General features: G+C 44.7%; 2 protein-coding genes and 1 pseudogene across 2 annotated transcripts; 2 read left to right on the top strand and 1 right to left on the bottom strand.

Annotated features, from left to right (window-relative positions):
- The first annotated feature begins 4023 nt into the window (after positions 1-4023).
- LOC123087804 (B3 domain-containing protein Os03g0620400) lies at positions 4024-7305 on the top strand. The gene is made up of 7 exons (XM_044509915.1): positions 4024-4253; positions 4411-4526; positions 5211-5535; positions 5620-5810; positions 5919-6396; positions 6510-6706; positions 6855-7305. Exons 1-7 carry the CDS (start codon positions 4226-4228, stop codon positions 7113-7115), a joined length of 1596 nt encoding a protein of 531 aa, XP_044365850.1. The 5' UTR covers positions 4024-4225; the 3' UTR covers positions 7116-7305.
- Positions 7306-9703: 2398 nt separating this feature from the next.
- On the bottom strand, positions 9704-22234 carry LOC123087806 (uncharacterized; annotated as a pseudogene).
- Positions 22235-24650: 2416 nt separating this feature from the next.
- LOC123087807 (huntingtin-interacting protein K) lies at positions 24651-27602 on the top strand. The gene is made up of 4 exons (XM_044509916.1): positions 24651-24935; positions 25996-26051; positions 27222-27288; positions 27377-27602. The coding sequence occupies exons 1-4, from the start codon at positions 24756-24758 to the stop codon at positions 27455-27457; spliced, it is 384 nt and encodes a 127-aa protein (XP_044365851.1). The 5' UTR covers positions 24651-24755; the 3' UTR covers positions 27458-27602.
- The last annotated feature ends 390 nt before the right edge of the window (positions 27603-27992 follow it).

Here is a 27992-nt window from a genome sequence, read left to right on the forward strand (position 1 = left end):
TATCTAGCTGGTCGCTTCCCAGTCTTTTGCTAGCCTTCACCTGTACTAAGCGGGAATACTGCTTGTGCATCCAAATCCCTTAAACCCCAAAGTTATTCCACATGAGTCCACTATACCTACCTATATACGGTATCTACCTGCCGTTCCAAGTAAATTTGTATGTGCCAAACTCTAAACCTTCAAATAATTATCCTGTTTTGTATGCTCGAATAGATCATGTATCAACTAGGGTTGTCTGTATCTTCCATGTTAGGCGGGTTATTCTCAAGAGGAGTGGACTCCGCTCCTCACTCACGAGATAAATGGCTAATCACTGGGATGCCAGTCCCATGCTTTATGCAAACTAAATCAAAATAATTGCAAACAAAACTCTCCCTGGGACTCTTATTAGTTGGAGGCACTCGTTGTTTCGAGCAAGCCATGGATTGATGCTTGTTGGTGGAAGGGGGAGTATAAACTTCACCATTTTGTTTGGGAACCGCCTATAATGTGTGTAGCATGGAAGATATCGCCATCTCTTGGTTGTTATGTTGACAATGAAAGTATACCGCTCAAAATATTATTCACCTCTGTTTCAAAACCGAGCTCTGACACCTCTACAAATCCCCGCTTCCCTCTGCGAAGAGCCTATCTGTTTACTTTTATGCTGAGTCATCATCCTCTTATTAAAAAGCACCAGTTGGAGAGCACCGCTGTCATTTGCATTCATTACTGTTAGTTTATATTGAGTATGACTTGACTGGATCTTTTTTACCATGAATTACAATGTCTAGTCAGTCCTTGGTCTTTAAAGGTGATCTGCATTTATGTTTTGCGGTCTCAGAAAGGGCTAGCGAGATACCATCTTGTTATATCATATTATGATTGTTTTGAGAAAGTGTTGTCATCCGAGATTTATTATTATGGCTCGCTGGTTGATTATGCTATTGATATGAGTAAACTTGAGACCTATGCGTTATTGTGAATGTGTTTAGTTATAATCTTTGCTAAAAACTTGAATGCTGGCTTTACATATTTACAACAACAAGAGCAAACAGAGTTTGTAAAAGTTTTTCTTTATCACTTTCAGTTTATCAACTGAATTGCTTGAGGACAAGCAAAGGCTTAAGCTTGGGGGAGTTGATACGTCTCTGTCGTATCTACTTTTCCAAACACTTTTGCCCTTATTTTGGACTCTAACTTGCATGATTTGAATGGAACTAACCCGGACTAACGCTGTTTTCAGCATAATTACCATGGTGTTATTTATGTGCAGAAACAAACGTTCTCGGAATGACCTGAAACTTCACAGAGCAACTTTTCAGAAAATATGAAAAATACCTGCAAAAGATGAAGGCCAGGGGGCCCACCACCTCTCCACGAGGGTGGGAGGCGCGCGCCCCTACCTCCTGGGCCCCATGTTGCCTCTCCGACTCCAACTCCAACTCCATATATTGTGTTTCGGGGAGAAAAAAATTAGAGAGAAAAAATCATCACGTTTTACGATACGGAGCCGCCGCCAAGCCCTAAAACCTCTCGGGAGGGCTGATCTGGAGTCCGTTTGGGGCTCCGGAGAGGGGAATCCGTCGCCATCGTCATCATCAACCATCCTCCATCACCAATTTCATGATGCTCACCGCCGTGCGTGAGTAATTCCATCGTAGGCTTGCTGGACGGTGATGGGTTGGATGGGATCTATCATGTAATCGAGTTGGTTTTGTTAGGGTTTGATCCCTAGTATCCACTATGTTTTGAGATTGATGTTGCTATGACTTTGCTATGCTTAATGCTTGTCACTAGGGCCCGAGTGCCATGATTTCAGATCTGAACCTATTATGTTTTCATCAATATATGAGTGTTCTTGATCCTATCTTGCAAGTCTATAGTCACCTATTATGTGTTATGATCCGTTAACTCCGAAGTGACAATAACCGGGATACTTACCGGTGATGACCGTAGTTTGAGGAGTTCATGTATTCACTATGTGTTAATGCTTTGTTCCGGTTCTCTATTAAAAGGAGGCCTTAATATCCCTTAGTTTCCGTAAGGACCCCGCTGCCACGGGAGGGTAGGACAAAAGATGTCATGCAAGTTCTTTTCCATAAGCACGTATGACTATATTTGGAATACATGCCTACATTATATCAATGAACTGGAGCTAGTTCTGTGTCACCCTAGGTTATGATTGTTACATGATGAACCGCATCCGGCATAATTCTCCATCACCGATCCATTGCCTACGAGCTTTCCATATATTGTTCTCCACTTATTTACTTTTCCGTTGCTATTGCTATCATCACTACAAAATACCAAAAACATTACTTTTACTATTGTTACCTTTTGCTACTGTTACCACCACTATCATATTACTTTGCTACTAAACACTTTGCTGCAGATATTAAGTTTCAAGGTGTGGTTGAATTGACAACTTAGCTGCTAATACTTGAGAATATTCTTTGGCTCCCCTTGTGTCGAATCAATAAATTTGGGTTGAATATTCTACCCTTGAAAATTGTTGCGATCCCCTATACTTGTGGGTTATCAGAGCTCTGAACTCCTCCGCTACTTCGTCTGCGCCAACGAGATCAAGTCCAACACCCCCGCATCGACGTCGCTGCCGTCTTCCTCAACCATCAGCCACCGTAACATTGTCGTTCGATCCGCGCTGCCCTGAGCTCCCCTGTCTTCCCCTAGGGTGCCGTTGACACTGTCGTGATCTCCTCTTGCCTTTTCCCATGTTTCCCCTCTCATTTGCTCTCGTTAGGTATTTCGCTGTGGCCGAGAACCGCCGTCCGCCATGGCCATTGCAGGGGTAGCCAGCGAGCTTCTCGGATTGACCTCGTGGCACATGACCGCTCCTATGCGTGCCCATGCCCGAGCCTGCTTCTCTTCTTCCGCGCCCGCGGGGCCACGCTGTCCACTGCCGTCGCGCTCGCCGCAGCCACCGCACCACTGTGACCCGCGCGACGCACACCCTGGCCACGCGCCACACTCTCACTAGCTGCGCTCGCCCCGTCTGCTGCCGCCTATCCCTTCGCTTGCCCCGCAGTCGCGCCCCTGCCTCACGCCCCCTCCTGTCACGGCCATCTTCTGCCAACCGCCCCCTCGGCCATGCCGGCCGCTTGCCTCGCCTGATGCGTGCTGCTATGCGCTTCTCTACCGCTGGTACGCTGCTGCGCCATGTCCTCGACAGCTCCGTGGACAAACATGCGGAGGGATTGTCAATGGAGTACGAGGAGGAGGTGGCGAAGAAGGTGTGGAGAGGCAGGAGGTCTGGGGTGGCGTCAACTGGCTGTGGTGGAGGTGTTTATGCGAGAAGGAGCCGGAGCAGAAGAAGAGGTCGCAATTGGAAATAATCACAAAAAAAATCATAACCTGAAGATCTCATTCCAAAAAAATGCTAATATTGATGGAGGGGTGATTTCCTTCGATAGGTGGAAAACATAGGAAATATTGGTTGTTATCAAGGAAAGGTAAAAATTTAGGAAAGTTAGGATTTTGAACTGATTTCTATGCAAATGGGGTTTTATTGTTTGGTAACGTGATATCAGTACCTGCCCGTTTGTGACGTGTCCGATTAGGAAAGTTTGCAAATGTTAAGAAACTATTTATTGGGAGGAAAGTTTGTGACGTGTTTGTTATTTGTTTCCTGAAACAAATTTCACTAATGAGAGAAATCAATTGATTTAGATAAGTTAGGAAAGTTAGATTAAAATATATTATTTGTTTCCTGAAAATCGGTTATATGTTAGGAAAGTTCTGGTTGTAATAAAGAGTGGAGAAAAAAATAAACCGATAAACCAGGATGGGAGAAGGTGATGGAAGGAGAGACGAAAAAAATGAGCGAAAATAAACCAGCAAAAATAAACCAATGAAAATAAACCGTGAAGATTATTCATTAACTGCTCCATTAGAAATAGAGATGCAATTCATATGTTTTGATGGCTTGTCTCACATAACCAAACCAGCGTGCATCGCATGTGTGGGCTGGTCACGCAGCGCATTTCGACTTCGTGTGCGTGCGTATCTATCTATCTACCGCTGTACCGCTGGTCGGTGTAGCAAATAATTGAGGAGGGAGTGAGGGAGGAGCCTCCACCATCCCACGCGTCGGGCGCTCCGTGGCCAGCGGCCGCAGCTTCCCTTTCGGGCTTGGGACGGAGCTCACTGCACGCTGCCCCCTCCCCAGGCAGCACCCGAGGCCGGCGGCGGCGGCGACGGCGGCGGCGATCTGTCCACTCCACCCATGGACACGGACGAGTTCTTCAACCCAGGTGAGTGACCACCACCTCCCCGTCCGTCCTTCCTTCTTTTTCTTTTTCTTTCTTTCGATTTGCCCCTCCGTCCTCCTTCATGCCCCCCGACCGGCCGGCCGGCCGGAGAAAAATGCGGCCTTCTCTTACATCGATCCGTGGCCCCATCCATGCCCAGGCTGCGCCGGGACGGCCGGCGACGGCTGCGACTGCGGGGACTGCGAGGAGCGGAGGCACGACCACGGCCGCACCAAGCACTTCGTCCTCTTCGCCTCCGACAACAAAGATTTTCTGGTGAGAACCCCTCCTGCTCCTCCTCCTCTCTCTCTATGCTCTGATCCCGTCGATCGATTCAGAGTTTCCTCTCTACATTTCCTCCTTCCAGACACAAGGGTGGGTTCAATTTGAGGGTTTTTTGGGACTGAAAAAAATGCCTAATTTCATCCTTGGCTTAAAATGTCGCTGTAAAATCTGCCTTGGGGGAATGGATAGAGCATGACATTTTGCCTTGGGTGGGGGGAAATTTGTTTCACAACATATGTATGTAATGTACCAGGAGGTGGCAGGAACAAGTCTTTACAGTATGTGTTTATTGTTGAGTACTTTTTGCAAGTGAAAAGAATGATTCCCTTCCAATGCTGCTAATGTTGACAAGAGATAGCCCCTGCCCTTTCCCTTCCTCCCATTTGTTAGTTAATTCATTCTGTTGCTGCTCCTAGAAAGGGAGGGCTTTTCAGCCAGTATTATTTTGGGGTGTTCAGATTTCATGAAAAGCAATGTTTCATTTTGTTCTTACCTATGCTGTGTGCCTGAAATAGATGGCGTTTATATACATGCTAGAATTGTTCCATACCCTCTGCTACTGCATGCAATCTGAATTGTGTCGGCATTTTCTTCAAATAGTGCAGTGTGAAACTCAATGCCCACAAACGCTGAAACCTAATATCTCACTCTAACCAAACTGAATATTTCTGACAGTGCATACCGTGGGAGGTCACAAGACAGCTGAGAAATATGATCGCCCACTCTGAGCCTATCAAACTTGAAACTCCTGATGGCCATGTGTACAGTGTTGAATTCGTCAAGTTCGGCCTGATAACTCTTACGACTGGGTGGCGGCACTTTGTGGATGCTAATCATATACGACAAGGTGACCCCATCACGTTCGTCTACTGTGGGCGCTCCACGTTCAAGGTCCACTTCAAGGGCACTTCATCCGGTCACAAGAATTCTCTGCCCTCTTCTCAACAGCCTCCCAACATCTTTAGAGCCAAACCTCCTCGTGATCATCACGTGCTGAATGGTAAAGTGAATTAGGACCTTCGAGTCGAGTGCTTTTGGCAATGCTTTTCTGATCATTATAACAGTGTTCTTTCTTGATGTGCAGAACAAGTGGTGCCTGATCCTGCACATGTTCGGACGTCAACCGACTTTGGCTATACCATGTTCCCCGGGACCTGCCTAACCAAAGCACAAGAGAAGAAAGTGCTAGAGCTAGCTGATAGCAGCATGAGGTCTGAAATTCCTCTGCATGTGGCAGCTATGAACAAAAGAAATGCCAATGAGGACTACTATGTTGTAAGTTGCATCCTTCCTCAGATAATTTCCTGGTTGTGTATGACTGTATGTCACTCCGATCCATAGGCTATTAATTCCTGCTTGTATTTTTTTTCGATGTTCTTGCAGTACATACCATTGGGGCTTTTGGACAATTTCGAAGAGGGGATAACTGCAACTACCATTCAGCTCGAAGCCCATGGCAACGGCATGGTATACTTTGTTGCCGCAAGCAAGCAACGTGACGATCAAATAATCCTCGAATCCGAGTTGAGTCATTTTGTAGCTTCTCTCCGCATACAAGACAATGACCTCCTCGTCTTCAGAAGCATGAGGAAAGATCGCCTTGAAGTTTTTGTCCTTGACCCGATCGGTTGTGAGAAAACTTGTTTTGCCATGGGAAACTCTTCAAATGCCCGAGAAGTGCGTGAAGATCCGGTTGAGATTGTTGATCCACCCCAGCATACTGTTATTGATTTGAGTTCTGATGACGATGAAGTCGTGGAAAAAGGCACGGCAACATCAAGGGGGAAGCAGCGGCCACTACGAGGCTATCGTGCAGAAGCTCAGAAGATGGCTTCGACATCCTCCCGTCGTACTAAGTCAGGTGATAGTATTGTAGTTAGTTACCCTGTGCATTTCATTCCATTTACCATATTTTAGACGATCGACTTGTGGTTATGGTATGCTCACCACAAGAAAGTATGGCATGTTTTTCAGGACACAAAGCTGACAAGTCGAAGAAAGCCAGTCTAGAAGCTCCTATGTCTAACAAGCCTTACATATCAACCAGTGGGACGAAGCTAACTAGGCGACAAGAGGAGAAAGTAGAGGAGAAAGTCCAGGCAATTGGATCTGAATTCCCTGTGTTTGTGAAGGTGATGAATGAACGTGATGTTTGGAGCCCAAAACGTCTGGTGAGTTTAGAACTTCAGATACCACAGGCAATATGTATAGTCCATTTCTCATCCAAAAGCTCGCAAGTTTAGAACCATTTTCTTGTTGAATTAACCGTCGGCCTGAGATTCGATCGCCATGCATCTTGACACGCTCTTTACTGAACAGAGCTTCAGCCTGGAATATGCTTCGGCGTGTCGTCTCCCGCTTGAACAAACACATGTCATACTTGGGCTGGAGGGTAGCAACATGAAGTGGTCTAGCAGGATGGTGGCCCAGAAACATAAGGATGTGAGGCATATTAGCTCATTTTGGAAGGACCTTGTCTTGCTGGCCGGGATGAAGGTAGGAGACATCTGCCTCGTTGAACTGGCAGACAGGAGCAGCGAGAGCCTCACGATGACGGTCCATCTGATCCGCAAGCTCTAGCTCTAGTTTGTGTGTGGTCTGTACTATGATGGCTTTTAACTCAGCTGTTGTATGCATTGCTTGATGATTGTTTTGAACAACCTGGTGTTAGTTTGGGTAAACACTGAACCCTTGACCCTCATCTCCTGTAGTACTGCTGCTGCTGCTGATCAGTTTTTCTTGCTGAAGAGATGTTTCATTTTATTGCTGATTTCTTTATTGTTTCTTGTTGAGACAAGTCTTATTTTGTTGCTGATTGGGGTGTCTCCAGCTGACCAAAATTTTCTTCGGCATTGTGTTGGTGTTCCCTACTTGCTTGTGCTGCTGCATGCACAAAGAAAAAGGCCATCTCATCTCAGGTGCATATATTACATACTCAGAAAGTTTGGTGGTGCAGAAGCTACATATACAGTACAGTAGTATAGGACAAGCAGATCCAGTGAAATCAAAAGCTCTTTCCAAAGGCACAAATCAAAAGCTCTTTCCAAAGGCACATGCATACAATAAGTGCAGAAGGGTGAAACTAGTTTTTATTTATTTTATTTTTTTTTAAAACATCTTTTGCCAGCCTCTTGTGGCTTCTTATTATGCCTCCAAGTCGAAGATAACCAACCCAACCTAGGGTTCCTGCTCTGTCGGTCAGCGAAGCACCGGTTGTGAAGACAGGGTTCTCAGGAAGGGCGCTTGACGGCGTGGGCTGAGCCAAACATCCAAGCACGAGGTTGAGCTTTGCAGGGGGCTGGCCTTCGGTTCCTCAATCTAATCTCAAGGGGCAGCCATTTTCGTGGGCTCCCATGTTGCATTCTCGGCCGATTTTACCAAGCTCAAATTCAGCAAAATGCTGCCTAGCAAGCGGCACCGATTTCATCACGGATCATCCAGCATCTTTTATCTGTTCACCGTGCCATCTTCCATTGCTGTAATAATTGTCATAGTCTGTCTCCAACCTTCTCAAATTCGGCAAAAATCTTCCTAGCAAGCAGCACTGATATGTTGCCTTATCTGGGCCATAACGACTGTGGGGTTGGGCCTCCATAGGCCTTATCTGGGATTTACGTCGCCATGGGCCTACCTTGTGAGAGATAACCTCATCACTTCCCTCGTTAGACCTTATTTCGACGCAATTATTAAGCTCAAATGAAGTGGGGAGCAGCTAGTTGGCGAGCGCTCCTTCAGGAGCCTCTCAACAATCATTTTGGGGTGGGCTGAGAACACGTCACTTGGTGCGCTCTCAGCCGCCGCCACGTGTCACGCGTTGGTGCTTCATCCGGATTTATTTTTATTTTTCACACGCGTTTTCGGCGTTTTAAACGGGTTTTTTGGGTCTTTTTTGCGTTTTGGTTTTTCACCCGTCTTCCTTAGCTTTTGGACCCAAAAAAAATACAAAAAACACGGTTTTTTTTAACCACAAGAGGCACGGTTTTGCTTCCATGAGAGGCACGGTCCTGCCTCTCAGAAATGGAATAAAAAACATATTTTCTATTTTTTTCTTCCTAGAGAGGCACGGTTTTGCTTCCGCGAGAAGGAGGAACAGTCGTGCATCTTGAAAACTGAAAAAAAAACGCGTATTTTATTTCTTTTTTCTTCCCCGAGAGGCACGATCGTGACTCTCGGAAACAAAAAAACATGTTTTCTGTTTTTTTCTTCCGCAAGAGACACAATTATGCTTTCGTGAAAGGCACGGCCATGCCTTTTTTGGAAAGGAAAAAAATGTGCTCTCGGTTCGGTTTTTGCGTCCAGTTTTTTTCATGGAAAAAGTTCACATATCTAAAAAAATGTTGACGGACTCAAAAAATGTTCATGATTTTAAAATATATATTCATATATCTAAAAAATGTTCACGAGTTCCAAAAAATGTTCATGAACTTTTATAAAATGTTCACAAATTCTAAAAATATTCACGAATTTGTAAAAAAAAATGTTTACGTATTTTGAAAATGTTCGTGAATTCAAGAAATGTTCATATTTTTTTAAATGTTCACAAAAGTGAAAAAAACGTGATTTTCTAAATACTGTTCCAAAATTTTAAAAAACATCAATTCAAAAATGTTATCAAATTTAAAAAAACTGCTCACAATTTCAGAAAAATGTACATGGATTTTTTTGAATAAATCGTGAATTTAAAAAATGTTCATGAATTCAAAAAAATATTCACAAATTTAAAACATGTTCATCATCTCCAAAAATATCATGATTTAATAAATGTTCATGAATCTGAAAATGGTTCAAAAAATAGGGAAAAAGAAAGAAAGACAAGCGAAAAGAAAATGAAAACCCAAAAAAATTGAAAACCCGGTTTGGTATGGTTCCTAAAACTGAGTTAGTTGTGCTGGCCGAAATGTATGCAGCCAGAAGCCAGGGGTGCACATGCGGTCGCTAACCAGCGAGCCGCACGCCAAATAGGATCCCCGCTGGTCACTCGACCCCACGAGTAGGTGGATCAAGGAACCAAGAAAGGAAGTACTCACTCCGTAAGGCGAAAATGCATAGGAGCTCTCGGGTGCTACGCCCCCCTATATTCAAAAATAATTTAGTAATTCAAAATAAGTCAAAAAATCCCGGAACTTTTTATGGAATCAAACCTGACCAGGTATTGCACTCGTATAAAAAGATTTAAACAGGAAATGACTTTTATTGTATCCGGGGTCAAAGATTTCCCAAAAAATGCTAGAAACAAGTACTATTCATGCTATATTGTCATCATAAATTTGTTTTTTTTTGCCCTGAAGACAACGAGAATTATTCCTTGGCCAAACATTTTATATGAGTACAATACCTAGTCAAATTTGGTTCAAAAATATATCCAAGATTTTTTTTTGGCTTTTTTGAATTATTACATTATTTTTTAATATAGGGGGGTGGAGCACCCGAGTGCTCCTAATCTGCTTCCCTCCGTAAGGCTCTTATATTAGTTTACAGAGGGAGTAGAAGCCACAGCCACAAAGCAATGTCACAAAAAGGCTGTCTTTTGCCAGACTGAACCACACGCCATCCGAGAAGAGAACCTTGAGTAAAAAACGTTCGCCAAGGATGTAAAACACATGGCTCCCAGCGGCAGATGCGTGAACACTCTGCTTACATAACATGCTCGACGGATGACCACAACGGGCAAGGCCATGATCCATCCCGACTCCCGAGCCACCCAAACAGGTTCTATGGCCAGCTTTGCAACACAAACATTTCGTCTTCCGGGCTCATTCGCATCTCTGGGCTCTTGTGATCTCCCACACAGGGAGGGCCTCGGCGTTCTCGGCGTACCCATCGACCCGCTTGCTGGTGTTGGCGATGGCGACCGTGAAGCTCTCGTTCTGGAGGGTGAAGAGATACATCGCCTGTTCGTCCTGGTCGTTTATCATCAGAAAGAAAAAACTTCAGTCAGAACGTAGTTAGTAATAGTAGCTAGTAGCAGCAGCAACCTAACTGGCAGACACGATAGCAAATGAGACCACCAGGGCAATGTTCCAATAATGGAAATTATGGTTTATGCACATGATTTCATGTTGAGACGTGATTAACAATACATACTTTCGCTCAAGAAATGAGGACACTATTGCTGCCATTTTAGAAAAATCAGAAGCACTCATGCAACCATAATTAATTTAAGTAACTATACGTGAAATGCCACCAGTTAATGTCCACCTTAGAAGTTGTCGGTAAAATATTCGAAAGGGATGTTGAAAAGCACTACCTCAAATATTAGGTATATTATATGAGTGGTATGGTAAGTTCACCAGTTAATACCTCAGGGAGTTCCATGTATTCATCAGGAGATATCTGAAGGAACTCTACAGCCGTTTGACCAACACACCATGCAAAGACCTTCTCGCTGTCGTCTGCAATGGTCAAGTGCAACTGAAAGCCAGGCGTGCATCCATTCTGGCAGGCCACTTTACACAAGGAACACTGAAGCCCATCTGGCAGTTCATCCACAACATAACCACAGAGATTGTGGAATAACGACAACTTTAAACTGTCGCAATCGATGTGGTCAAGTCGAACACGGCATATCTGTACAAGATGTCAAATAAATGCAGGCTGTCAGCACAAAGAATTGACTGCAGTTGAAGAATGCAGTAAGTTCTTAGAAACATCAGTAAAAAAAATGGTGGTATCTGATGACTGGTTTTATTGTACTTTTACAGATTTCAACCTATGGTCAGTGGTTGTTTCCTGAAGTATGTTCGTATCTAAACTTGAAATGCTTTAGAAGAGATCTTGTAGCAGTAATTGTCTAGTGGAAAAGAGTTACATGTGTTCTGTTTGCTGAATGGGGCAGATCTGACAAGAGTGATATATTATGCAGGCATGTTGAATTCAACAACGCTGGCAGTAAGCTCAAGTTAACAAACAGTGATCCTGGCTCCTTTTCGCTCCACGAGACTTCAAGGCTGTTGATACAAAAATAAGCCATCAACCAGAACTTTGCACTCATTGTGGCAATAAATACAACATAGAGATGCATATAGATGAAATATAAAAGAACATGCTGCTTACATGTTTATTTTATTCAAACTACAAGTCAGACCAGAGATATACACCATATGACCAACTCCAACTCTACCTAATGACCTGCATAGGTATTCATACAATATAACGGTTTCAGATGCATGGCAGAACCAATGAAATCGACGTTGCAAACAATAATAGGTAAGAACAACAACAGATAGTGGTACCAGTGTCCAGTAAAGATAAGCTTCGTCAGAACAACTCCTGTTGCGTCTTCTATCTCCAAATAGAATGTAGTGCCAGATGTGCTTACTTTGCAAACACTTCTTACAGTGCCAAACAGACTAACTCCCACCATTTTACCATGAAGATCACTTACATACGCCTAAAAATGAGGCATGTCATACAACTACCAGAAAAAAAAAATACATTGCAGGAACTTACACCACACGTGCAAAGGTACAAGATATATCATAAGTTGTATCGAACTGTATGATGTAGGGAGTGAAGTGTGGAATGGGGGATCTGAAGTGTTCTTCACAGTTTCCCTTTATTTACAGAATCACAAAATTATCACCAAAAAGATAGTGGAAAGTGTGAAACATTGGTTATTATTTTCTCAAAGCAGGTTCTACCAAGGTGAAACATTGGGTATTATTTTCTCAAAGCAGGTTCTACCAAGGGACCTCTACCAACGGTTAGGCACGAAGGAAGGTGAAAGGGACATCTATAAGATGGCTAAGATCCGGGAGAGGAAGACGAGGGATATTGGCCAAGTCAAATGCATCAAGGACGGAGCAGGCCAACTCTTGGTGAAGGACGAAGAGATTAAGCATAGATGGCGGGAGTACTTCGACAAGCTGTTCAATGGGGAGAATGAGAGTTCTACCATTGAACTGAATGACTCCTTTGATGAGACCAGCATGCGTTTTGTGCGGCGCATCCGGGAGTCTGAGGTGAAGGAGGCTTTAAAAAGGATGAAAGGAGGCAAGGCGATGGGCCCTGATTGTATCCCTATTGAGGTGTGGAAAGGTCTCGGGGACATAGCGATAGTATGGCTAACCAAGCTTTTCAACCTCATTTTTCGGGCAAACAAGATGCCAGAAGAATGGAGACGGAGTATATTAGTACCAATCTTCAAGAACAAGGGGGATGTTCAGAGGTGTACTAATTACCGTGGAATTAAGCTGATGAGCCATACAATGAAGCTATGGGAGAGAGTCATTGAGCACCGCTTAAGAAGAATGACAAGCGTGACCAAAAATCAGTTTGGTTTCATGCCTGGGAGGTTGACCATGGAAGCCATTTTCTTGGTACGACAACTTATGGAGAGATATAGGGAGCATAAGAAGGACTTGCATATGGTGTTCATTGACTTGGAGAAGGCCTATGATAAGATACCGCGGAATGTCATGTGGTGGGCCTTGGAGAAACACAAAGTCCCAGCAAAGTACATTACCCTCATCAAGGACATGTACAATAATGTTGTGACAAGTGTTCGAACAAGTGATGTCGACACCGATGACTTCCCGATTAAGATAGGACTGCATCAGGGGTCAGCTTTGAGCCCTTATCTTTTTGCATTGGTGATGGATGAGGTCACAAGGGGTATACAAGGAGATATCCCATGGTGTATGCTCTTTGCGGATGATGTGGTGCTAGTTGACGATAGTCGGACGGGGGTAAATAGGAAGTTAGAGTTATGGAGACAAACCTTGGAATCGAAAGGGTTTAGGCTTAGTAGAACTAAAACCGAGTACATGATGTGCGGTTTCAGTACTACTAGCTGTGAGGAGGAGGAGGTTAGCCTTGATGGCCAGGTGGTACCTCGGAAGGACACCTTTCGGTATTTGGGGTCAATGTTGCAGGAGGATGGGGGTATTGATGAAGATGTGAACCATCGAATCAAAGCCGGATGGATGAAGTGGCGCCAAGCTTCTGGCATTCTCTGTGACAAGAGAGTGCCACAAAAGCTAAAAGGCAAGTTCTACAGGACGGCGGTTCGACCCGCAATGTTGTATGGCGCGGAGTGTTGGCCGACTAAAAGGCGACATGTTCAACAGTTAGGTGTGGCGGAGATGCGTATGTTGAGATGGATGTGTGGCCACACGAGGAAGGATCGAGTCCGGAATGATGATATACGAGATAGAGTTGGGGTAGCACCAATTGAGGAGAAGCTTGTCCAACATCGTTTGAGATGGTTTGGGCATATTCAGCGCAGGCCTCCAGAAGCTCCAGTGCATAGCGGACGGCTAAAGCGTGCGGAGAATGTCAAGAGAGGGCGGGGTCGACCGATTTTGACATGGGAGGAGTCCGTTAAGAGAGACCTGAAGGATTGGAGTATCGACAAAGAGCTAGCTATGGACAGGGGTGCGTGGAAGCTTGCTATCCATGTGCCAGAGCCATGAGTTGGTTGCGAGATCTTATGGGTTTCACCTCTAGCCTACCCCAACTTGTTTGGGACTAAAGGCTTTGTTGTTGTTGTTGTAGGTTCTACCAAGGGAATATCAGATTACTAGTTTGTGGTTCTACATAATGTTGCATGTGTCCATGGATTGAAAGCAGAAGATGCAAATAAACAGAACTAACAGGAACTAAACATATTATGACATGTAACACCTTATACAATATTAAATTCTTTTGTTTTCATTGCGGTAGACTCAACATATTAGGTTACATAGTAATATTAGGATTCACACTATAACTCAATACAAATTAAAGCTTCAGCAGAATCAGTGGTGAGAGAACTAAATCAAGAAGTAATCGGGTTGCAAGCAACACAATGGCTGGCAAAAGTTATCTTCTGAAAAGAAACAGAAACAAATGAAGATTAGGTTACATACTCGAAACGGATATTTGCTGAAGTCAACTGCACCATGCAAGTCCCGTGGTAATGTTACTTGCGAAGCCATATTATCGACTGGAACACATGACAGACGAGGTCCTTGGCTCCTTACTTGAGTAGGCGTGAGGAATACCTGTCACATAGTCTCTATGTCTTGGTCAACAGTACTGCAGAAAAAAGTAGCACCAAGATATTCCAACCAACCTGTTCCTCGTGTTGAGCAATTGGCACCAAGTAAACCTGTGTTGCACTACCATACTCAAGGCACAATTCCTGAGGCTCCTCATGATTATTGTGCGCAAAATTGGAAATATAAGGACTGTCCAGTGCAAGCATGCTCCCTACACTGAAAGACAATGTTTAGCTTGCTATAACTTGACTTAAACAGTTGTAACTTGTATCGAGTGAAATGAACCTGAAAAGATTTGCAAGTGAAACCTGCTCTCCCCATAAAATAAATTTGATCTTCTCATCATCATTATCTACAAGCACAATCTGCTTTCTTTCTGTACATCCAAAAGGTTCCAAGGTCTCAATCTTCTCAATCCTGCAAGAAAGAAAGGGTGGGTTCTGAACCTTTCTCTAACAAAGTCGGCCTTTACAGTTCATCCAATTCAATTTTATTGCGAGTAGTAAATTTCTTCCTTTTTATTCTCACCACCAAAGGAGAGTCTTTTTTTATACCACAGAGCAAACATGTATTGACAGAGTTCTAATACCACTAAATGATGAATTCCCCTATACATGGTCACCAGTAAATCAAATGGCTTCGATGGTCTGAGTGATTCTACATATAATACTTAGAAGGAAACTTCAGCTGTTGAGTCCTGTTCATGTCAATAGTGGAGAGCTGAGCACAAAAGAGCTAGCGAGCATTCAGATTAAGTTCGGTGCTATCTTCTACCCTCGCCTTTGAGTACAAGCAGAGCATATTTTACCAAGCCGAATGCTAAACAAGCTTGTTTCTGCTAGAATCTTACATGTCCAGTAGTGTAATAAATAGGAAAATAATTACAAACATTTGTAAAAGCTTCAATCAAACCTGATCAAGTCTACAAGAAACTATACCAGCAAGCACTATCTAAAGAGATTGCTAATCAGAAGTGATAGATATCTTATTTTACCTGGCATAAAATGAGTATACAACATCATTTCTACTTTTCTCTTCCATCATGGAGGAGAAAGAATATGTGCAAAACTGTGCAGCAAGTAGCATGGCATCTTCATCTTGCTCCTATATAAAGCAAAGGTAAGCTCCTAGTGAAGAATGTGCATGGAAGTTGATCTCATAAGTGAAGATGGCATGGTTTCACATTATAACAGCTTAGGCTTAACTATTTTTCTATACAGAAATGAAATATCACAGTTGATCTCATAAGTGGAGATGACATAGTTTCACATTATGATAAACTTTTTCTAATTTCTAGTCAACTATCAGGGTATGACCGTATGAAGAGTCATTTGAGGGATCAAAATGAAATATCGCAGTTGATCTCATAAGTAGAGACGGCGTGGTTTCACATTATGATAAACTTTTTCTGATTTCTAGTCAACTACCAGGGTATGAAGAGTCATTCAAGGGATCAAAATACAATTAAACAGCAGCATATAATCTGACAAGTTCCTTAATACAACCTAAAAGCTTTGGATGGTCACCTCATCAAGTAATATCACCATGTATTCTGTTGGCAAAATACGAGCATGGCAAGATCCCTCAACAACAGCTGTGCGAAGACAACATCCTGTGAGCACAACTTCTCGACCCTTCTTCAAGATACAATGTTGTCCTATATAGTTGTAGTACCTGGCATGGAAGTTTGAGAGCCCGCATATAGATGAAAGTCAGGCCAATGAAAAATCAATCCTCGTCCATTCTACATTTCCTTTATGCATTTGTTACTGACTTTTACCATGATATCAGTCTAACAAAATGGAACATCAACTAAGCAATTAGTCAGACCTACCTTCGGTGTAGATACAGATCAATAGTGGATGTACTCCACATGTCTCCCAAGGTAAGCATGTATATATTTGTACCTATAAGAAAGACGCAAAATTGAGGAGGTGCCATCGAAAATGCAGATTAGAATTCATGTAACAAAATGACCGTTCAAATGGTAAATGCTTTAAAAATTATGGCGTTTAATCACGGATAATGTTGAATGAATGGATATCATCAATTAATAATGGAAGTTGTGATAAATGGGAGGGGGCTGCTTTTATTCTTTTTCCGAATGGTCACTAGGAGGGAGATATTGCCCACCTAGATTTTCATTGAGACAAGAACCAGAGTTTACAGCTTATTATAGACCTTGATAGAAAGAAGAAATAAAGGTAATGGGGCCCAGAGGCAGGGCAAACCCGCCAAGCATCGGCATAGTGCCAAAGGCCAGGAGGGATGTGGGCTCTCTAGAGGATTGCGTTGTTTCTGCAGATCACCCTTACGAGTGCCATTGATGGAGACAAGGGCAGGAACACCAACTCATTTCATGTGCTTCCAGAACTGCCAGCAGCCTGAAGGGGGTCCTGCTCTCATATTGGGCTTATGTTCACTTACTGAGACAGTTCTAGAGAAGTACTAGGTTACTAGCCTGCCGTCCTCTTTAGCAAAGATCTCTTTAAAGCTTAGATGTTCTAAAGCCGATCAAGGAATTCCTAACACGCATATTTTGTTCACTGGATGAAGGAGATTACAAGGTGCTTAAGCATACCAGGAAGAACGAAAACATCGATGACGACTGCCTCAAGGACGCTCTTGGGAGAAAGGAAGTTCTTCTCATGGATGGAATCGATTGTGACAGTCCTGGGAAGCCTCCTTCTCTTACTCCTCGTGTTTAGAAGGCTAGTCACCTCAACCTTCGTCTTTGCGGTAAGAGATTTACGCTGCTCTGTCCATGACTATCAAAAGCAGCAAACGTTTAACCCTATAAGGCGTCCATACATTTCATGAAAACACAAAAGAAACCTCCAATCCAATTGGTAGAAGAAATGATGATAAAACAGTAAATACGATGTAAGCACATAGATTTGCGACAGGTTCATATATGCGGAACAGCCAACAAGCAGGACTCATCAGTTGCCAATACCAAACCCTTTTAAACCAGAACGGGGAAGCTACAGAAGTGAGCAACTCAAGGTACCATAAACAGTAGCTGGTACTCAGCCGGCCACCACATCAACACCAAGTAACTACTCCCTCCGTCCCGAATTACTTGTCGCAGGTATGGATGTATCTAGATGTATTTTAGTTCTAGATACATCCATTTCTGCGACGAGTAATTTGGAACGGAGGGAGTATTATGCAGTACATCCTAACTGGTAACTATAAGGTGGATAGGGCACCGTTCGTTCCTAGCATACGGATGATGAGTATACGGCCAATTAGATCCACTTTTAGTACACATAATTTTAATTTTGTGTATGTCCTGCGTAGTTGATTGTTAATTACCAATGCATTGTCCAAATCCTTCCATGAACTGGTGTGCTTGCTTTCAAATTGGAGCTAATTGAACAACACAATCCTAGAAAACAGCGCACACAAAACATAGATGATAACTAGAGAAAGAGCCATGTGCTATTACTGGCTACTGAAGGCTGGGTAAATGTACAGTGAACTTAACTGAGCGATTCAACGGAGACACCGCCTAATCAGTAGAACATATAGAAATGGGGAGTGGTGGCGGCGAATCTGACAGACCTGGAAGAGGTCGGAGAGGAGGATGACGGCTGTGACGCCGCTGGAGTAGGCGCGGCAGGACTTGAGCACCTGCGCCACCGTCCACCCCCACGGAGGCCGCGCCGGCGCCGGCCCCGCGCCGGGGGACTCGCTGCCGTCGCCCCCGGACGAGGTGACGACGGAGATGGCGTAGTCGATGAACTCGAGGAAGGCGCCCCCGTCCGCGGAGGCGGAGGCGGTGACGGCGGCTGGCTCCATGGAACCCTAGGCCGGGGAGAGGGGAGGGGAGGTGGGCGGGAAGGCTCCGGAGATTGAAGACGAGCGCGGGGATTTCCGCCTGTGTCCGTGACGGGTGGGGCCGGGTCGCAGCCCAGCACCATTTTGGGCTATCGGTGGCATTTCCACTACTTTTTCAGTAAGAAAATGACGTCATAAATTGTTAAGAGCTTCTCCTAAATGAATTTGGTTTTGAATTTAAAAATGTGCACATTACTAGGACAACACCAACCCAACATACTCCGTTTTTTCATAAACTTCTTTCAAAAATTACTCCCTCCGTGTATAACACGTTTTAGGTCACTAGCCCCTCCGTAAACTAATATAACTACACGTTTTAGGTCACTACTCCCTCCTCCCTCCGTAAACTAATATAAGACCATTTAGATCACTAAAGTAGTGACCTAAATGCTCTTATACGTATTAGTTTACAGAGGGAGTACTTAATATCAGACGTACATAAAACGTCTTATACAATATTAGTAGTTTACAAAGGTAGTAACATAGTACTCCAGTCTCCAGTTTTAGATTGGTTTTCACAATAGCTAGGGTTTTGCCGGAAATTTTCTCTCCAACTCCGTAGTTCAGAACTTCAAATTCTAACTGGTTCGGCAGGTACATCTCAAACACATCATCAAGTCCGCTGATGGTGTTCCCCTCTTTTTCAAGAGGCTAGTGACGTTACCTGAACATATATCAGTGACAGGCATAATTAAGGGCATTTTTTTTTTGCATTGCTCCCCAATCTCCAGTTAGCTGCAACAACCAGATGAGATAACAAGATTGTGAAGTATAATAAAATCTCATCATGGGACAGTGGACAGAGATAACAACAGATTATTGTAAGCTGCGAGAATGAATCAATTTACGGTTACAACATCCTTAACAAGGCTCCCTCATCAACATCTTTTCTAGGAGGGAAGGAAGAAGAGGTTCCCCCATAAACTCTAGGCAAATCTCCAGGCCTGAAGACTATCAACATTTATCCGACATCGATACGATACGAGGGGGGACCCGACAGCTTTGGGGAAAACTGGCAACTTAACAAGTAGTCAAATTTTATGTGCAAAAACCAAGAGAAAAGTAAGACGAGGAAAAGAAAACTGCTGCAGGCGGGCGATTTCTGCACTGTTCACAGAGACTGGTTGTTGAAGAAGCCATCTATCTCACAGGCGATTTCTGCTCACAGGAACTGAGCATCCATGGGTGAAGTGGTTCATGATCAGTGGTCTAAGGCGGATCTGATGGAAAGGGGCGGCACTTGCGCATTTCCTTTGGCTAGCAGCTCATGATTTATGAATAGGACGATGACAGTGATGTCGTCGTGGAAATGCCGGCGGACTTTCTTGTCGATCCTCATGAGGTCTGAGTACCGCATCTCACGCTTCCGCGCTGCTTCTTGGAGTGCTGCTTTTATGAGCCTTTTTGCGCTCCCCTGAACAAAGACAGAGTGTGCCAGTCATGATAGAGAAAAATTAATCCAAGCGGTTTTAACCATTTACCTACAGCTGAGAAATCAAAATCACCCTTGCAGCTATGCTGAGTGAGCCAACTTCGACTAGTTTGGTAAAACTACCATGTCAAACTGTCAACAGTGTCCAACGATTACTATTTTTTTGCAACAAAGTATACCCAAAATTACTTGGTAGCTTCACCCATGGCACACATATGCATCCAGTTTATGTCTGGAAATAGCAATAAATGCAAGCTTGTGGGACATCCAATATCCAGGGTATCAGACACAAATATATATACAGCCAAGAAAACAAGTGGCTAAAGAGACCTCAGTCAAGGTACTACAGCAAGTAATGAATCCCCAATGCTTGAAGAATAGCACAAAATTGCTGTTGCTTCCATGTAGGCAGTGACATTTTATTATTGGTATGGTCCTTGTGGACCTACACTAATACAGTAGAGAATTTACATAATTACAATAGCTATCATGACATGAATGATTGTGCCAGCAATACAGAAGGGAATGAGCCATAGGCACAGATAACTTTTTTATCTATCTAAGTGGGTGCAAAACATCATAGGAGATGCCTCAAACTTCCTATGGTAATAGGATGGTTCTAACTCAAAGCATTCAAGGGGAAACCCTTGACTTGGAAGTTTTGCCAGCTTGTGTAACTGTGAGAATCCAAAACCACTGACGCGGTCACACACCAGAAAATACTCCACGTCCAGCACGTTACCATCACCAGGAAACAACAATTATTAGTTTCATAGTGAGGACCCTGTCTGTACTTAACTTAACTATTCATGCTGGTGTCGACGAAACATGAGAACATCATTTGGATTTCTAGTACACAAAATTCAGATTATAAATTCTCCTTTGCTTAGGTAAATGGAAGTATGAGAAAGCAGAACGCCATGATACACATTCAGTCTAATGAACATAATTAAAGTCATGGCATTTCACAGTTGGTCGATTTAAGATCAAAGCTAAAAGAAATATAAAGAGGAAAATGCTGTGTGGGATCTTACAGCGCGTTGATTGTTGTGAACAATCTCTACGGCTTCCTGGTTAGTCAAGTGCTCCCACAAGCCATCTGAGGCAAATATGACGAAACAGTCACTCGGTTCAAGGCTGTGCGAGACGATCGTTGGTTCGGCACTCATTATAGGTCTGCTGAATGGTTCAGAGACTCTGAACTTGGGTTTGATCCGGTCCGTGTTATACTTTGCGTCTTTCAGGTACGCATCACCGAGTGACCGCGACACCTGCATAACCAACCCACTACGTAAGCACCAACCAAACATACATATATATAGGCTGCAAACGAATTACGAATACAGCGACGCAAAACCAAACCCCTTAAAAGATTAAAACCAACCTGTATGATGCCCTTCACTCTCCAGACCCCATGCTTGAGCGCGACGATCTGCGGGTCATCGGGGTGCTGGGCCATGAGCTCCTGCCGGACGGCCTCGTCATTGGCGTTGTGCTCGGCGGAGAGCTGCTCGGCGACGATCTGGCCGGAGCGGCCCACCTTCTTCCCCAGGACGGCCCGGGAGTCCCCCAGGTTGGCGACGAAGAGGGTCTGCTCGTGCACGACGCCGACGAGGCAGCAGGAGCCGACGGTGGCGAGGTCCGGGTTGGTGTCCCACTGGCTGGAGACCTGCGCGATGAAGGCCGCCTCCGTGGCCGCGAAGGCGTCCCTGATGGCGTCCGCCGTGACGCCCCCCGGGCCGGACGCGGCCTCTGCACGCGCGCAGATGATTAGATCAAACCTAGCTAGCTAGCTCTCGTCGCCGCAATCCATCCCATCCATTTCCCCAAACCAATCCGTGCGCGCGCGCGCGCGTGCGGGTGGAAGAATATACTAGTACTGTGTATAATAGATAGAAGAAGGGGGAGGAAGGAGGGGAGCGAATGCGGATGGGTACCTAGGAGGGTGGGGACGAGGTGGTCGCAGGCGAAGCGGGCGGCGGCGTGGCCGGCGTGGCCGTCGAGGACGGCGAGCACGGTGCCGAGGGGCGGGGCGGAGTGGATGCGGCACTGGTCCTCGAGCGTCTGGTTGGCCTGGACGAGCGCGGCGGAGACGTCGCCCGCGGCGCAGCGCGCGAGGTCGCGCCACCAGAGCAGGCCGTCGCGGCCCTCAGAGGCGTCGGAGGAGGGGTCGGAGGGCGGCGGGGGCGCGGCGTGGGGCGGCGCGGGCGAGGTCTGCCAGGACCCGCCGCACGCCGAGAGGAACCTGAGGAGCCCGCCCAGCATAGCACCGCCACATCGCCGACCGGGCCGCCCCCGATGCGCGCGGACGGCGGCGGCGGAGCAGCAAATGCGATGCGCGTGCGGGCGGTCGCAATCGGCCGCGTACGAGAAGGGAGGGGAAAAGGCCGCCGGGTGGGGAAGGGAGGAGGGGGGGAGAGTGGGGAGGAGTGGTGGCGTGCGTCGGGTCGGGTCGGTTTGGTCTTTGGTGCGACGCGGTGCCTGCGCCTGCACGCGCTAGCTCGGTGGGGGGAGGGGAGGGGCGGAGTAATTGGGCGGCCGTCGTTTTTCGGCGCCTTTTCGGTCCGGCCGGATGGAGGCGCCATCACGGTGGTGCGGTGCGGTCAGCGTGTTGGACTGTTGCGCGCGCCTGGTGCGTGCGGCGCGGGCGGGCGTGCACGGTGCCGTGTGTACCGGTCGAGGGCTCGTGGACTTACCGGGAAACGTTTCCTTCTGGATCCGATTTCGTGGAGCTTTCACCGCATCAGATTTGTCGCGTGGAGCCGCTTTGGTTTCATCGCGGTATGTGTGTTTCCGCAGTAGTATAGTACTCCCTCCGTTCCTAAATAATTGTCTTTCTAGAGATTTCAACAAGTGACTACATACGGAGCAAAATAAGTGAATCTACACTCTAAAACATATCTACATACATCCGTATGTTATAGTTCATTTGAGATGGCTAGAAAGACAATTATTTGGAAACGGAGGGAGTATAATATAAACCTTTTTTTTAGAATGAAGCCAATCTTAGGGTCGTCGCTCACGCAAAACACCGTTTTCTAGAAACTTTTTCGAGGATTTGACTGATCAAATAAGATGTCTTCACGAATCTCCGCGTAAAATCCAGCGACGACGTAGGAGTTAGCTAGATGAGACGTGGTTATCTCTCGTTTAGACGAGAGCTAGCCCCGCCCCGGCTTTCCACCATATAATCACAGCTTTTGGGGTGTGGGTGTATCTCAAACTTTTTCTTTAAACACGCTGCGAACATAGACGCTCACATGCACATGCCATGCTCGTCTGTACAAACACACGCATGCTCCACCTTCTGTGAGCACCTTTTGATAATCGATAGGGTGAACCGGCATACCTTGAGAATGACAAAGCCATGATAAGGAGCTAATGCGTGTTGAGGTTCCAAACAAAGTATGAAACTTTGTCATGGCATATGAACGTGGAATATAAACATCAAATAGCACTATCGATTATGTTGTCTACAAATAAACTACAAATATAAGCAAATAATGTCAGGACAATGTTCATGTTTTTTTTCCACTTTTGTACATACGTTTTTAACTTGTATGTTTACCTTTCTCGGGAATCAATCATTTCAAACTCCCCCTCCACAACAAGTAAAAACCATATTTACTTTATGGTGTTGCTCGTGTTTAAATAGTAAAATAATTGCACTAGCAACACATCCAAAGTTAGGGTCAGGCACTCAAGTCGTCATGCGTCTTTTTTATAGGCGGTGCTACTTTTATTACAACAAAAAACTATGTAGCGTCGACTATTTCATATCTCTTTGTATCCATACCTAATAAGGAGTTTTTTTAATTCATACCCAAAAAGGAGTTAATGCTTCCTGAAAACCTTACCCGCAAAAAGTGCTTCTTGAAAACCCAAACAAAGTATAAAATATTTTCACGACATGTGGACGTGAAATATAAACATTAAAGAGCTCTCTCTGTTATGTTGTTGATAAATAAAGTTTAAATAAATGAATAATGTCACGATAATACTCATGTTTTTTTTACTTTTATACATACGCTTATTTGGTTTCGACAAGGGGAGAAAATATATAACATATTACTAGCAATGTGCTCGTGCCTTGCAACGGATTCAAAAAATAATAATACATGTTCACAAACTTGAAAGAAAAATACTCTAGTTTGGTGTATATATCACTAAAAATATACTCGTATTAGGTTTCACTCAAAATATATTCCTTGTGGCTGTTTTGATGAGGTGCGGGAGGGATGTGGTTAGTTCTAATATACTAAGGGATTTTTGCAAATTGGAGCAGAGAAGTGGGGTCTTGTTGCAAAAAGCCACGACTTACATCATAGTCGTTAGATGCATATCTGATGGTTAGAAATGACGGATGACAGACACACCGTCATCACCAACTGAGTCTTCTATAGCAGTAGAGATGATGATAACTCCTAAAGAAATTGTAAAAGGACGTCAATCTCGGTGAACATTGGACATGTCACTTGTGAACGTCCGCGTGACAGTTTCAAAAACTGCCACCTAGATGCAGATCTGACGGTTCTGGGGCACTCGTCAGGATTGGGCTCTTGGCGAACATTTGCCAAATATCATTACGGCTGTAAAATGACGTTCTATTATGTCAACAAACACTTCTCCAGTACATGCCCAAAACTTTCATGCCATGTGAAATCCATCTCGTATTCTAAAGAAGAATCCATCTCTAAAATGTCACGAGCAAATTTTCCTCCAAATTGTCCTATTTGAAAAAAAAAATCAATTGCTCCAAACTCCCCCTCCACAAAAAAAAATCCAAAAAATAAAGAATGAACTGGCCATGACCGGTCACGCACGAATCTCAAGGCCGTATCGGCGGACAACAAAACCCCCTAGCCGCTTCGCACGCAGACCCGCTCTGCAGTCCCACCACACACGACAGCGAGAAGGGGAATTTTTCTAGCTAGGGTTTTAGACAGCGCGGGTCGGAGAGAGGCGATGGGTGCGGCGGTCGACGAGACGGCGGCGGCGGCCGCGGCGGCTGTGGCGGCGGAGGGCGGCCCCGCTGCCGCCGCGGCGGAGGCCGACTCCAAGGACCTGCAGCAGCAGAGCAAGGCCCTCGACAAGCTCACCGACCACGTCGAGGATCGCCAGCTCGACTCCTCCCGCGTCCAATCCGTAAGTCCTGCTCGACCCCCAACCTCGCGCTCCCGCGAGCGCGGATTCACATATTCCGCCGCGTCGTTAGTGAGGATTAGGTGTAGATTCGTGATACACTGGCCCGTTAGTGAGCAATCGGAGCCACGAGCTGGAGGATCTGGTCGACATTGGTGGAGCCATGGGTGCACTATGAATCGGTCTCGTGAATTAGTTTTGTGCCACCCCCTCTGCTTTGCTTTGCAGGGATGACATGCTTCAGCTTAATCCTCCAAACATGACTAGCCTGTTCCTGGATGCGTGTTTATACCGGTGTTACTCCCTTTGTCGTTTCCAGTCAGAATCATTTCAACAATTATCAGATTCCTGGCCCATTAGTTATTGGTTGAGCATACTGTACGTTCCATGTCTGTTGGGTGTAAAGTTCAAGCAGTGAACGCTTTTGTTAGATACAGTATCTGTATTCAGTAATGAAGACACTATCTGTATTCAGTAATGACGACATCAGACGGTGGCGTGCAGTACACACAACCTACATTTGGTAGCAGCTCCTCATAATCTGTCCACCCACCATAAAATCTCTGTACTTCTGCTTGTGTGTCTCTTATAGGATATAACATTTTATTAGATGTGTTGCTAATCAATTGCAAGTTTTCACTGCTTAACTGCAATATTATCCAGAGGTCCGGTGACCTGAGTAGAATTTCCATTATTTCCATGTCATGTGAATAGCTTGCAAGTTTGAAAGTGTGTTTTTCGGCACCCACCTTTTCTACAATTCTGGAAAATTATTTATTAAGTTATCAGTATGGCCTCTGAAAAGTGCCGCTTGGGCAGATATACAGTTCAACTTCGAGTCTGATCAACAAGTGTTTTAATCAAATGATTTTGAAGGGGCTATATAAATGACTTTGAAAGAGACACCTACTAGCAGTTGAATGAGCCCTTGGTATAGTAACTCCGTGCTAAAACATGGATATCAGGAATGTAGAAGGTAGATTCGTAGAGAAGTGTGTGTGTTTAATTGAGATGTTTTGGGGAGTACCTTGGTGATGCTGATATATCTTTCTTTCTTTTACAGGCCATGGCAGCTCTTGCTTCATCTAAAGAGGCTGACTGGAATGCCATGAGACTGAGGTTGGTGTGGAAAATATTCATGGCTATTATTTTGCTCTCAAGAAACTTGCAATACATCAACGCACTGTTCTTTTTTTTTTTTTGCTGACTGTACAACTACCACCTCTTCAGTGAATGACAGACGTTACTAGCAACTGCACATGGAAATTTTAAATGTGATGTTCAGTTTGAATAACAGCTTTCCCTGCTACAAATTTTAGCTTCTTTTATAGAGTCCATTAACAGATCGGTTAGCATTTTACAAAAAAGAGAACAAACCAGCGACACAGGCAGGTTGCAGTTTTGCTCAATATCCTGTCATCACATAGGTTTTCAACTTGATGAAAGAAAAAGAAAACAAGTAAGGGTAAATAAGTGAACGGGAAAGACAAGAAAATCTAGCATGATGGCAGTGGAACTTAGATCCTTTGTACTCCGTTCACAAATATAATATGTTTTGGATATTTCAGTATGGACCACATACGGACTGAAATAAGTGAACAAACACAGTAAAACATGTGTATATACATCCGATTCAGAAAAAAGTTTGAAAATCTTATATTTGTGAACGGAGGGAGTACCTTGTAATTTTTGCGCTCGAGTTTGCAATATCCCATGATCTATTTTGTTGGGGATTCCATGTTTCTGGTTAATGGTATGTTTGGATTATTACCAAAGTGCACCTTACCAGTTTTTTTACCATAACAAAAATTGTTCTATGTTTAGATAGTTGCTAGCTGTTTGGCATGCCAATGCTCATTTGCCAATTCTAGTTATTTTTTCTGGCCAATCTTGACCAATCCATGGGTATTGCACACCAAACTTTTTGGTAGGGCAACCTTGGGCATAAACTAAACTCAACCATAGTATTTCCATGACATATCAGCTCCAATTTGAAACAAAGACAATGGCCTTGGGAAGTACATAGTATCCTCATTTTTAGATAAATGGGTTTGGCCTTCTTCTCCTGAAAATGTTGTTCACAGCTCATGATTAGGGGTGTGCAGAGCGGCGCCTGATCCGCTCCGCTTCATAGTCAAAATGGATCACGTTAGTTATAACTTCCCCACCCAGATTGAGCTTAGATTGAACTAACTCTCTACTTATGCAGGATATGCGGGGACGCCCGCTTGCATCCCACTCATGGCATTGTTATAACATAACGGGTGTTTCTTTTTGCTCTTTCACCAGGGAGAAAGAATTAGCTGCTGTCAAGATCAACCCTACCGACGTTGAAATCATTGCCAATGAACTTGAGGTGGCATCTGAAACCTTCGCTTGCAGCTATTTTTTTCCCTAATGCTCTAAATAATGTCCCTTCTAAAACATTGTCTCTGAATGTGCAGCTGGACAAGAAGATCGCAGAGAGGACACTCCGAGAGCACAAGGGCGACGCTGTTGCCGCAGTCCGGTTCTTGCTTCGCTGATTCCGACACATGCCGCCTGCCTGCGTGCACGTGATTTCATTTGATCTGTAAACCATGCGAATGGGGCTGTACTTTGTCTTCCTGTATCACAGTGAAACTATGGTTTCTGTCACTGATGCAAAACTTATATTTCCATGGTGCTGCAGACTGGTTTCTGTTCCCTTGGAAAAGAAGTTAGGAAGTTGAAAAGTATAGGTCGAATGGTGTTTTATATCCATACGGTAGATGTGCCTGTATTTTTTTCAAAACGCCGTCCCTTGACATCATGCCTGTGAAAGCAAGGCATACAGGACAATGCGCACATGCCGCCGAGGAGAAAATGGCCGTCAAGGTTGCAGTCTGGCGTCATGGTCATCATGCCTCCGCGAGGGCGAATCTGACTCCATAATTCATGTGCCCGTATGAGTTGCTTGGTTTATTTGGAGATCCAGATGCTATCTTCCCGAGAACAATGGTCAGTGAGTTTGGTACCAGGCGTGCCCCACACACACGGGATGCATGTTTCTCGTGGTCGTGCTTATCACGCCGTTGCAGG

Source organism: Triticum aestivum, chromosome 4A, assembly GCF_018294505.1.
Source record: "Triticum aestivum cultivar Chinese Spring chromosome 4A, IWGSC CS RefSeq v2.1, whole genome shotgun sequence".
Taxonomy (NCBI): domain Eukaryota; kingdom Viridiplantae; phylum Streptophyta; class Magnoliopsida; order Poales; family Poaceae; genus Triticum; species Triticum aestivum.